The sequence below is a fragment of the Dipodomys merriami genome, unplaced genomic scaffold (assembly GCF_024711535.1).
Source record: "Dipodomys merriami isolate MVZ:Mamm:240054 unplaced genomic scaffold, mDipMer1.0.p SCAF_34, whole genome shotgun sequence".
Lineage (NCBI taxonomy): Eukaryota > Metazoa > Chordata > Mammalia > Rodentia > Heteromyidae > Dipodomys > Dipodomys merriami.
This window is the reverse complement of record NW_027204937.1, coordinates 17,705,300-17,718,115: the sequence shown is the minus strand read 5'-3', so window position 1 is coordinate 17,718,115 and position 12,816 is coordinate 17,705,300. Positions and strand designations below refer to the sequence as shown.

Sequence of the window (12,816 nt, the reverse complement as noted above, 5' to 3'; positions counted from 1 at the left end):
TGGTGAGGAAACAAGCCCCAGTACCTTCTCTCTTTCTCCCTCTCTTCTCCTCCCTTTCCCTCGACCTCTACGTTCTTTCATCTCCTCGCCTGTTAAAAAGAACCACCATAAGCAAGGCCCCATAAAAGGGGTGAGAATTTAAAAGGTGGGTGCGCATTTGAGAACTGGTAAATGCTGGTGTACTTTATTTCTTGTGACTTTCTTGTCGTTCAGAGCCAGTTTTTCCAGCCTCCGGGCTCAGTCTCGGACCCACTTCCACCTAAGCCCTGAATCAATGAGCGGCTACGGGAGGGCAGGTCTGCAAAGAGGCCGAATCAGTTGGGGCGTTTCCAGGAAAACCCTTCTGCAAGCCGCTGGACCCGACAATTGAGAACATACTCCAAGTATCTCCCGGGTGTCTGTAGAGGGTCTTAATTGACCCCGATGGAAGCAGGAGGCTGGAGGCGGGTGCGCGTCTCCAGGGCGTCGTTGGATCAGCAAAGGGTATAACAGAGCGCCCAGCAGAGACCGGCGGGCTGGGGGACCAGCGCTGTCCTGGAGCGCGGAAGCCTAGGCTGGGCGCCGCGGGCGCAGCGGAGCGCACTCGTCCGAAAAGGAGGCGGCGGCCGCGAGACGCCGGAGAGGACCGCAGAGCAGACCCGGCTGCTGCCGGAGGGGAACGTGCCCGCCCGCGGGCCATGGCTGGCGGCGCCCGACACCACTGCAGGCGAGGGGCCCTGTAGACTCCCGCGCGCCTGGCGAGGCTGCGGGTCACGGGCTGGCGGGACCAGGACTCAGATCCCCGTCGGGGCGCCCGAGGATTCGCCCCCTGGGAGCGCAGGCTGCCGCTTTCCTGGGACAGCAGAGGCCCTGGGGCCTCCGAACCGGGCCCTGCGCCGCCCCGCGGTGGATGGATGGATGGATGGATGGGGGACCCAGCCCACCCTGCCGGCGCTAACGTCGGGGCTGCGGACCCCTCCTCGGGCCGGGAGGAGGTCCATCCCACCACCATCCAGACTCCGCTCGGGGTTGCAACTACCTGTCAGGCCAGCCGAGGCCCCAGGACAGACCAGAGTGGGACCGCCCTCTAGCCACGCCCCCTGGACCCCATTGGTTCCTCAGGAAAGGGGCGGGGCCAAGGGCGACCGCGCCCTCCGCACAGACGGCCCCGAACGCGCACCGGCCACTCGCGGGTCGGAGCCGCGGGATCCCCTCAGAGCTTGGCCGCTGCCCCTGCCAGCTGCGCGGCTCCCGGCCTCCGTAGGACTGGCAGACCCGCGGCCACAGACGGATTAGCCGGTAGCCCGGAAAGCCTGAAGTAGCCCCCGCTCCTCGTGGCGTCGACCGCCCGTGGCGGAGCCCACACAGGTGCGTGGCGCGGGACGCTGTGGGGACCGCGCTGAGGAAGAAGCCCGCGCCCGTCCCGTCCTGTCCCCCGCGCCTCAAAGCCCAGCGGCCAACTCGCCGTCGGGGCGTCCCTGGCCCTGGGTTCTGGGCGCCGCGGTGGAGCGGATGCGCGACCGCTGAGCCTCGGCCGGCCCGCCATGGCCGCGCGCCCGGGGCCCCTGTGGCTCCTGGGCCTGGCTCTGTGCGCGCTGGGCGGCGGCCCCGGCCCGCGCCCCCCTCACAGCTGCCCCCAGCGGCCCCTGGGGGCGCGCGAGCGCCGCGACATGCAGCGCGAGATCCTGGCGGTGCTCGGGCTGCCCGGGCGGCCCCGGCCCCGCGCGCCCCCCGCCACCGCGCGGCTGCCCGCGTCCGCGCCGCTCTTCATGCTGGACCTCTACCACGCCATGGCCGGCGACGACGACGACGACGGCGGCGGGGCCCCCGAGCGGCGCCTGGGCCGCGCCGACCTGGTCATGAGCTTCGTCAACATGGGTGAGTGCGGCCCGGGGTGGCGCCCGGGCCCTGGCGTCTGGGCGCTGACCACGACCTCCCTCCGGTGAACTCGGGCAGCCGAGGGAGTCAGGATGCAGCGGGCAGCACCACGGGGGCGTGAGAACCGCGGTGGAGGCGTCAGGGCCAGGCGCGGGGCTCCCTGAGCCTCGGGCTCCATAGCAATCCAAGTCCTGGTTTCCGAGGGGCTGCATTCACCCGACCCCAAACATTCCCCCGAGAAAGTCTGGTGAGCTTCGAGCCCACCTGGGCGGCACCAGGAAGGCAGTGGGTCCTGAGGAGAAGGATGAGTAAACACCGTGATAAGGGCAGGCCTGAGGAGAGGGACAAAGGTCAGCGTGGAAACCTGTGTTCACATCGTCAGAGTGACCAGAGCTGCCCCACATGCCCCGCGTCCACAGCAGGCTCTGCCTGTGCAGCAGGAAGCCCTGGGTGGGTGGGGTGCTGTCAGCGAGAGCTGGAGAAGGAAGGACAGACAGCTCCCTGGGGCAGGGAATGTGGGCTATTGTCTGCATGAATCATTGTACCTGGGCACTGCTGACCTGCCGTAGAGCGAGTGCCCAGGCCTATGAGTTATCAAAGGGAAGGACTGGACCTTCTTCCTCCAAGACAAAGCTTGGTTCTTCTTTTCTGAGGAACCTTCTAGAAACTGAATAGCCAGTTACTCCTGAGGTCTCAGTGCTATTTTCTCAACACTGTCATCTATAGCCATGCATAGTTACTGTGGGGCAGGTCCCCATCCAGTTTGCCTCCTGTCTGTGTCTAGTGACAGTCAGGGATCTGGTTGGGCTGAACAGCAGCCTGGGTCTGGGGACCAGGCAATGTGGCTGAGAGAAGGGAGAGGGAGGCCCCCTTATCATGGCCATGGGCCATTCTCCCCAGAGCAGGTTCTTATCCTGCCAGCAGCCCTGAGAACAGCCGTCTTTCTCTCCCCAGCTCCCAGGTGAGGATGACAGGTGAGGACAGGAAGCCCCATACAGATAGTGGTACCCCTGAAATAGCACAAGAAGGCCCAGGTTGTCTGTTTCTATTCCCAGTGTCAAGGAGGTGACATTTCTGTTGGCAGGCCAGGCTTTGGGGATGGAGTTTCCTAGGGGATGAAGGCAGAGGAACACAAGGGACCCAGCTGCAGCAGGACTTGTAGGTCCTTAGCCCTTTGTTTCCCAAGGGGCAGGAATAAGGGGACAGCCAAGCCTTTGCTGTCCCAACCCAGAGATGGTGGTGGGTTGAGGTTGGGGAGCTCACAACCAGCGAGATAGCTAACCAGCACTGAGAGCCCAGGGCCAGGGTCTGGCCTGTACCCAGTGAGATCTGGATGCTGCCTTCCTGCCTAGAGGGCAGGGTAGGGACTAGAGTAGAGGAGACCAAATGTGGAACAGGGAATGTAGTTCCATCCTTAGGACAGGCCACTGGGGCCTCAGGATCAAGAAGAACTGAGGAGGGAGTTGCTCAAAAATGTTCCCAGATTTCCCCCTTTATCCCCCACCCTCCATCCTTCCCAGGATGGCTGGGTCTTGGTGGGAACTTGTCCCATGACTGTCACATGCTTTGCACTCATAGGAACCTAGAAATGGTTTCTAGGAACCAACAGAAAGGAAAGGTGTTTGTACACCACTGGTAAGAACAACTACCATTTGAACTTCCATGCCTTCCATTCCTCACCTAGTTCTGGCAACAGTGTGTGAAACTGTTTTGTTGGCTCCATTTCATGGGCTCAGAGTGGGACATGGCCAGCCCAGGCCACACAGTGCATCCAGGGTGACATCCAGGGCTGTGGATTCCAAATCCCTTTTCTTCCCACACCAGCTCTGCATGCTCTGTGGGCCTTTGTTCTGTGGCAGCAGCTGTGGGCGGCATCTTCAGAAGGGCCCTCTTTATTCTGATGGACACCTTGCACTGGTACAACTCCCTTGGCCAGAGTAGTTTTAATTGGTAATTACCCAGGCTGTGTGTGAGGAGTTAGACACGTACCAACCCTGAAGGTCAGTGCTCCAGAACCAGCATGAGGTCTAAACAGCAGAGTGTCTGTGGTCATGACTATACCTGCTTTCCACACCTGTGACCTTCAGCTGCACATTTCCTGTGGGCCTCATGTGGCCCTGGGAAGCCAGGCCCCTGACTGCTCAAGAAGCCTGGAAGGCCCAGAGCCACAGGCCCCTCTCCCTAGACCTCCTGAGGAGTAGGTGCCTTAGGAAGCCTGGCATGTTCTGCAAGGCCTATGTTGGGAGTCAAGGCAATGGTAAGAACCACTGTCCCTGCCTGGCCCGTCTGTCCATCCATCCCAGACTAATGACTGTCAGGCCTGCTCAATCAGAATGAAGTAATGGGGCTGTTACTGTGTGGAGCAGATGGGTCTTGTCCTTCGTCTCCCTGTGCTCCTGAGCTGAGCTTGTGTCCTGAGCACAACACTTAAGTTCTGGTCCTCACTCCTGGGCCTGCCTTTAGATCCTGCTCATCCCTGTCCCTGGTCCTCTGCTTTCTTGTCCAGGCTACATGGATGGTGTGAGGAAAATGAGGCACCTCCTGGCCCTGACCCTTAGCTCCACATCAGCAGCCCCTGCTCACAGCACTGCTCTATCCCCTGGGCATCCAGACCTGCCCAGCCTTCCTGAGGGTAGGAGGAGGCAGGAAGGACTAACTTCATGTGCTCCCTGCATCCTTCTCCCGATCAGTGGAGAAGCAAGTGCCCTGGCTCCAGACTGAAACCAAGGCTCCAAAAATGCTAGCAGGCAGAAGTGAAGGCAGGATCTTCACCTTTGTCTTGACCCTCTGTTGAGCCTGGCTAATTTAGTCCTAGGGTCTCAGATTCCTGAGGACAGGGCTGGTGGTGAGCTGAGGCTTTGGGTTCTGGGAGGATGTGGACTAAATGGGGACTGGAATTCTAGCCTGGTTCTTGCTCTGACATTCCCAGCCCTGAGACCCTGACTGATGCTATGTCAGAGTAGGTGTTTTTCCCAAGGCTACACAGCAGGTCATCTCCTGACCTGCATATCCTGAGCTTGTCCCCAGCACCAGCAGCTCCTCTCCCCATAGCCCAAGGCATGGCTCATCATCAGATGCAGCAAGTGCTGCTGATTCAGGCTGAATGTGAATGCATGCTGTGCACTGATGATCTTGTTTTGAAAATGCATTACTGTCTTGGGATTTACAGACGTTACTTGTGCTTATACATAAAATTCAAACCACACAAAAACTGATGGGGGGCTAGGACCCCTAGTCCTGCTGGCTAGCCCACCACATGACTGCTTTTCTATCACCACAGCTTGGTTTGGCCTGTGTTAAGCTTTATATAAAAGGCATCATAAAGGGCAGAATCTTTTTGTTTCTTTCTTTCTTTTTTTTTTTTTTGTCAGTCGTGGGGCTTGAACTCTGGGCCTGAACACTGTCCTCAGCTCTTCAGCTCAAGGCGAGCGCTCTACCACTTGAGCCACAGCGCCACTTCTGGTTTTCTGGTGGTTTATTGGAGATAAGAGTCTCATGGACTTTCCTGCCGGGGCTGGCTTTGAACTGTGATCCTCAGATCTCAGCCTCCTGAGTAGCTAGGATTACAGTCATGAGCCACCGACTCCCCGGTTAAGGGCAGAATCTTGTGTCTAGTCTTTTAACATAAATTTTGAAATTCATCCATGTTATTGTTGCTTCTGCACATTTTTAAAAATTGGGTGTATTCCATTGCATATATAGATCATGAATCGGCTTTATTAATTAATTGTTGTTGCTATTGGCAACATGTTGTTTGAACTCAGGGGCTGGGTGCTGTCACTAAGCTTTTTTGTTCAAGACTAGCACTCTACCACTTAAGCCACAACGCCACTTCCGGCTTCTTCTGCTTATGTGTTAATGAGGAATCGAACCCAGTGCCTCATGCATGCAAATCAATCACTCTACCACTGAGCCACCTTCCCAGCCCCGGGCTCTACCACTTTGAGCCACAGCTCCACCTCTACTTTTCTGGTGGTTAATTGGAAATAAGTCTCATGGGGGCTGAGAGTGTGGTTTAATGGTAGAGTGCTTGCCCAGCATGCATGAAGCCCTGGGTTCAACTCCTCAGTACCATATAACCAGAAAAAGCCGAAGCCGAGCGCCAGTGGCTCACGCCCGTAATGCTAGCTACTCAGGAGGCTGAGATCTGAGGATCATTGTTCAAAGCCAGCCTGGGCAGAAAAGTCCATGACACTCTTATCTCCAATAAAACCATTAGAAATGCGGAAGTGGTGCTGTGGCTCAAGTGGTAGAGTGCTCGCTTTGAGCTGAAGAGCGCAGGGACAGCACCCAAGCCCAGAGTTCAAGCCCCATGACCAACAAAAAAAAAAAAAAGAAGAAGAAGAAGAAGAAGCAGCTCAGGGACAGTGCCCAGGCCCTGAGTTCAAGCCCCAAGACTGGCAGGAAAAAAAAGTCTCACAGACTTTCCTACCTGGCTGGTTTTGAACCACAATTCTCAGATCTCAGCCTCCTAAGTAACTAGGATTGCAGGCATGAACTACCAGTACCTGGCTAATTTGTTCTTACTAGTGGGCATTGAGATCATTTCTAGTTTGGGGTTATGAATAAAGCTGCTCTGAACATTTGTGTTTGTTTGTATGTGTGTGTATATTTTTATGGTGTTAGGAATCAAACCCAGCTCCTTGCCCAAGTTGAGCCGCTGAGCCACACTCCCAGTGTAATAGACAACCAACCCCTTAGTTTAATAAATTCTTCTGTGGATATATTGAACCTGGGTTTTAATCCTGAGGTCTTGGGTAGTTGCTTCAAGTCTCTGATCCTCTATTTCCACACCTCCATGACAAAGAAAGTGAAGATGCCACCCAGACTTGTGTAGGACAAAGCAGATGTGCACAGTGGCCAGCTGCATGTAACTTAATACATAGAACTCATATTGTGTCCTTCCTCAGTGCTTTTTCTCACTTTGTACTCTCTGCCCAGAATATCCTCACCTTCATTCCTTTTTTGTTGGTGGTGGTTTTGGTGGTTAATGAGGCTTGAACTCAGAGCCCGGACACTGTCCCTGAGCTCTTTTACTCAAGACTACTGCTCTACCACTTTGAGCCAGAGCTCTATTTCCAGTTTTCTGGTAATTAGTTAGAGGTAAGAGTGTCACAAAGTTTCCTGCCAAGACTGGCTTTGAACTGCAATCCTCAGATCTCAAACTCCTGAGTACCTAGGATTACAGGCATGAGCCACCAGGCTCTGACTCACCTTCAATTCTGCTTGTCAAAACTCTACCCCTCTTTCAAAGGAGCTGGGAGAGTGGTTTAGGTAGTAGAACACTTGCATAGGAAGTACAAAGTAATGAGTTCAAATCCCAGTCCTGACAAAAATAAGTAAGAGTTGGACTAAAGTTTCTGAAATCTGATGGGTCCCTTTATCCAGGGAGGCAGATTCCTTGGTGCTTACATCTCTTAGAATCCCAAGTTCACTCTGCCTATCTTTCTGCCTATCTTTCACACAATTCCTCTTTCTCCTGGCCCTTGAAAACTGAGCAACCTAAAAGTAGAGGCCAAATCTGAGTCCTTATGGCACCCCACCCCTCCATGTTTCCTAAATTCTTCCTGCAGGAGCTCAGGGCAGATGCAAAGGTGATGGACAAGTGCAGTAGGAGGTCCAAGGGCTCCAGAGCCAGGTGACAGAGTCTGAGCTCTGTCAGGTGGGGCAGGAGTGCTCCCCCATCTTTGTGATGCCCACAGTGGATACAGCATCTCCCAAGCCCTCCACTGGGATCCTGAGTCACACAGGGTCTTACATGGAGGAAGGCGTCTTCTGCTGGCACTCGAGGGGCCCCAGTTGACAAGTACCTCCTCACCCCAGTATCACCCACTACTGAAATCTAGGGCCACTCATTTCACATTGGCCCCAAGTCCACATTACATGACCCTAACTTCTCATGTGACTCACTTCCAAAGCAATTGGGCCTCGGTTTCCCCATCTCTGCAGTGTTGCCCTGAAGCCTTCTCAGTTTTGACCAAAGAATGTGTCCACACCCTACCTGCCGATGGGGTTCCTCCACAGGTGAGCATGGGGTGGGGAGACTCATCAAGTCCATCTTATCACAGGAGCTCCTCTCTATAGGCAAGAGATGTGTCACCATGACTGTCTCTCTGGAAAATTCCCACAGTTCAGTTCTTTCCACCTTGCTACAGGAGGAATCGTATCCTTCTTGCTCACATCCCCTGGGACTATTTTTGGCTGTGGCAGGTTTGATGTGGTGGCCTGGGTGGGTGTTTCCTTTTAATTTAGAGTCTGAAGCCATCTAAGGCCTGGACCAGCAATTATGTGTGCAGAGTCACTTAGGAAAAGGGATCTTGAGGAAAGTCAGTAATGAGCCTGGCCAGAAATGCCTCACAGTGCACCTGGGCCTCTTGTCTGCAGGGTGGGCTTCTGTGGGAGAAAGGCCTTCAGGATGCTCGCTGCCCAGTCGCCAGGCCCTTGGCTCTCCCTCCAGCTAGCAGGGACTCAGGAGATTAGAGTCTTGTTTTAGGTGGAACTGGGGCCCCTTGGCCTTTGTTAGTAGCAAGAGTAACCAGACAGGCTCAGCCTGTCCCCTCCCAGGTCCTTGGAAAGCCTGTCCCCACCTACATGGGTCAGGTGGGAGAGGCACTAAGTCCCACAGCAATATAAAAACATGTGTGGCCTCCAATGGTGATGCTGTGATGTGATGTGGGGGCCACTCCCAGACCAGCGGTGAGGCTCCACGTGGAACCTGTGTCTTGGGACAGGCAGCCCTAGGGAAGGACAGGTTGTGCCCAGACTCTCTCCTGGAACACTGGGGCTTGATGAGCAGGCTGCTGAGAGCAGACCATCCATCCTACATGTTCTCTCTAAAGAGTGTGTCAGAGACCAGCTAAGCCAGGGACTCTGGCCCAGGGGAGAGGGACAGACCAACCTCCTGGCCTGTGAGGGATGGAAGGGAAATATGGAGACTCCTCACCTCAGCTGCACTAAGGGGAAGTCGTTCGTTGTTGTTGTTGTTGTTGTTTTTTAGAAGAAGCAGAGGGAGTGCCATACAACAGCATAGCTCCAAAAAGGGGACTCTGGGGGGAAGGTGGATGCAGACAGAGGGCACAAGAGGGCACTCAGACAGACTCAAGGCTGGGCTAGCTTGAAAAGGGCCTGGGACTCCGACCTGAGCTTCTGTTCTTCTCAGGACCTGTGGGAGGCGAGGTAAGATTTAAAGGGAATCAAGATAGGTTAGACAGCTCAGAAGATCCAATTGTCACATCAACCACTCTGAACAGGAGGAAAAGGAGAAGGAAGGGTAGCTTTCAAAGCCTCTCTTTTGATCAGAAGCAAGACAAATTTAGATCATCTGGGTGAGTGATTTTGTCTAGATACAGCCAATTCTTTGCTGGTGTTGGGCTAACGAATGCAAAGTTTGACTTCTGGAGGTCCTACCTGTGAGTGGTGGGCCTGGGCCCCGGATGTGAACAGACAGAATGAGGACAGTGGTATGGCCACCTCCTGCCTACAGTAGGTCTTTTCTGGAAGCATGCACACCACACCAGAGTGGCTTTTATCAGATGTTAGAGAAGGGATGCTGAGGGTGATTCATGATTGTTTGTTTTTTTTTTCAAGCCACAGTAAGACTATTCAGAATATTAACTTTTCCATCCCTGGTTAGAGCTTTCTGGGGGTCACATTGTGTCTCTGTAGCCCTCAGGCCTCTATGGAGCTGACCAATCAAAGTTCCTGTGTAGCTGGAAGCTTTAAGGTGCACTATGGCCTGATAGTGCCCACTTACCTCCAAGGCTATGGACTATCACAGCATTAGCAGCAAGTGAATTTAAAATTCTCCCTAGACCACAGGGCTTCTTAGGACCACTGTGCTGAAGTTTTTGTTTTTGTTTCTTTTTTTTTTTTTTTGGTCTGGTCCTGGGGCCTGAACTCTGGGCCTGGGCGCTGTCCTTCAGCTCTTTAGCTCAAGGCTAGTGCTCTACCACTTGAGCCACAGCACCACTTCCAGCTTTTTTCTTTATGTGGTGCTAAGGAATCGAACCCAGGGCCTCAGGCATGCAAGGCAAATGCTCTACCACTGAGCCACCTTCCCAGCCCCTGTGCTGAAGTTTTTAAGGTAAGGAAAATAATTTCTCTTCTTTTGCCCAAGGCTGGGACTCTACCACTTAAACTACAGCTTCAAAAACTGGCTTTTTTTGGTGGTGAATTGGAGAGAAGAGCCTCGTGGACTGTCCCACCTAGACTGGATTTGAATTGTGATCCTCAGATCCCAGCCTGTTTAGTAGGTAGGATTACAGGCATGAGTTACCAGCACCCAATGTTGGTGTTTTGTTTTGTTTTGTTTTGAGATAGGAGCTCACTCTGACTTCTTTCCAGTTCTTTGCTCCTCCTGTGTCTTGAATGCAGGGATTACAAACTACACTTGCTGAGCTTACTGGTTTACTCTCTTGGGTTCTGTCTGACTTCCCATCAGACTATAAACTCCAAGGGGCTGTCTTGTTACTGCCGTGTTCCCAATGCCTCTATAGTGACTCTCCAGCATTGAAGACCGCTTCCTGCTTCCAAATGTGTTAAGAAATGAATTAGTAAATATTCTTGGGTGTGACCAAGAGAAATGAGTGAGAAAAGTAAAAGAATCTTCTGACACCTTCTAAATTTAGAGAAGGAAACAGTCAGGAATCTTCTCCCAAAATGTTCCAAAGTGAAAATTATAGGACCCACAAAATTATTATTAATTATAAATGAAGAAAGTAAGCCTCCCTCTCCCCCCAAAAAACTCTCCAAACAATGATCACTCCCAGAACCACGCAGGGGATTCTCAGATGGTTGGGATGAAAGACAGTGGCCAGGCAGGGGACACAGCATGATCATTCTGAGTCTGCCAGGGACCCAGGGATGAACCTCCCAACCCCACAGCCAGAAGCATAATTTCACTGAGAAATTTTGAGAGGTCACTTTGCACAGACCTAAGGCCTTTCCCAAGATTTGCCATGTGGATCCTGAAAGTGGAGCTATGGTGGGAGGCAAGTGGGCATTGGGCCGAGCATGTGGGTGACTGTCTTGATTTGGGCCATACCTCAATTTGTTTTGGTACTGTTTCCAGCATCATGCAATGGTGAAAATGGCTTAGTCCCAGACAGGAGTGAGGACTCCAGGGTTCTGTTCCCATGTGTGTACAAAAATGTAGATCATGCCGGGCGCTGGTGGCTCACGCCTGTAATCCTAGCTACTCAGGAGGCTGAGATCTGAGGATCACGGTTCAAAGCCAGCCCGGGCAGGAGAGACCATGAGACTCCTATCTCCAATAAAACCACCAGAAAACCGGAAGTGGCGCTGTAGCTCAAGTGGTAGAGTGCTCGCCTTGAGCTGAATAGCTAAGGGACAGCGCCCAGGCCCAGAGTTCAAGCCCCACGACCGACAAAAAAAAAAAAAAAAAAAAAAAAAATGTAGATCATGTGCTGGGAATTTGGCTTAGTAGTAGAGTGCTTGCCTAGAATGCGTGAAGCCCTGGGTGTGATTGCTCAATACCACATACAAAGAAAATCCCAGAAGTAGCTCTGTGGCTCAAGTGGTAGAGCGATAGCCTTGAGCAAAAGCAGCTCAGGGACAGTGCCCATTCCCTGAGTTTAAGCCCTAGTACTGGCAAAAAAAAAAAAGGGGGGGGGGAGATCATGCCCAGTGCTGGTGGCTCACACCTGTAATTCTAGCTACCCAGGAGACAACTCAGGCAATAAAGTCCATTAGACTCTTATCTCCAATTAACCACCAGAAAACTGGAAGTGGTGCTCTGGCTCAAAGTGGTAGAGCATTAATCTTGAGCAAAAGAGCTCAGAAACAGCACCCAGGTCCTGAGTTCAAGCCCTATGACCACCACCACCAACAACAAAAAGGTATAGATCATATTTGGTGTGTTCTGTCCAGCCCTAACACTGCTGAGGAAATGCTTGTTGGAATACTAGCATCTTTGGGAGATTCCAGACCTTGTTTTAGAAAAGTAGGAATGGGGCATGCACCAAAAAAGAAACACTCCCTATATGCTGGAACATATCCAAGTATGGCTGACACTAACAACCTCTTTACAGTCTTCTTTTGGCTCTATGCTTAAGGATCCTTTTGCAAATGAGAACACTGAGCCCAGAAGGCTAAGTGCTGTGACTAAGGTCAGGCAGGTGAAAAAGAGGCATCTTGAAGTCATTCAAATGCCTTTCAGTTGAACTAATATATTTACATGATATATTTACATACATATTTATATTTTCTCATTCCAAAATTCTGCTTAGAAAAATGAAACTTGCAGGGCACTAGTGCCCTGTAATCCTGGCTACTCAGGAAACTGAGATCAGAGGATCACAGTGCAAAGCTAGTCCAGGAAGGAAAGTTTGTAAGACTCTCATCTCCATGAAACTACCAAAAAGGATGAAAGTGGAGCTATGGCTCTAGTGGTAGAGCACTAACCTTGAGCAAAATAAGTGCAGGGACAGTGCCCAGGCCCCGAGTTAAAGCCCCAAGACTTTCCCTCTACCCCAAGAGAGAAAGAAAGAAAGAAATTGAAGGTCTCTCTTCCATCCTCCCTGCCTTCCCTGCCTTCCCTGTGACTGCTTGGAACCCATCATTTATATCCACTGAGTTGGGAAACTAGAGGTCAGCCTAAGGAATGGCCTAAGGAGGTCACTCCTAAGGAATGGCCATCCTTCCTGTCCCACAATCTCTGCCATTCTATAGACTTATGAATAAAGGATACCAGGATTCCCACTTCAAAGACAGAGATACTGAGGCTACACAGGGGAAGCACTTAGAGGATGGAAGAGTGAGAACTGTGACAGACAGAACCAGCTTCTATCCAGACCTGACCTCTCAGTGCTGTACATGTGATTAAAACAGAGACAGCTTGACCAAGAACCACTGCAGGGGAAAATCAGGCCCCAAAATATGCTCTTCTACAACACCAAGTACAAAGCTGCACCCACAGTTCTGCCAGGCACCAGTGACTCA

The 12,816-nt window shown here is 52.6% G+C and overlaps 1 protein-coding gene across 1 annotated transcript in view; it reads left to right on the top strand.

Moving 5' to 3' along the window:
* The first annotated feature begins 1,523 nt into the window (after window positions 1-1,523).
* Window positions 1,524-12,816, top strand: part of LOC138803491 (bone morphogenetic protein 8A-like) — a 31,125-nt gene continuing 19,832 nt past the window's right edge. The window contains exon 1 of the mRNA XM_069987587.1: window positions 1,524-1,857. Within this exon, the coding sequence (XP_069843688.1) occupies window positions 1,524-1,857 (334 nt within the window). The remainder of the gene's footprint in view (window positions 1,858-12,816) is intronic.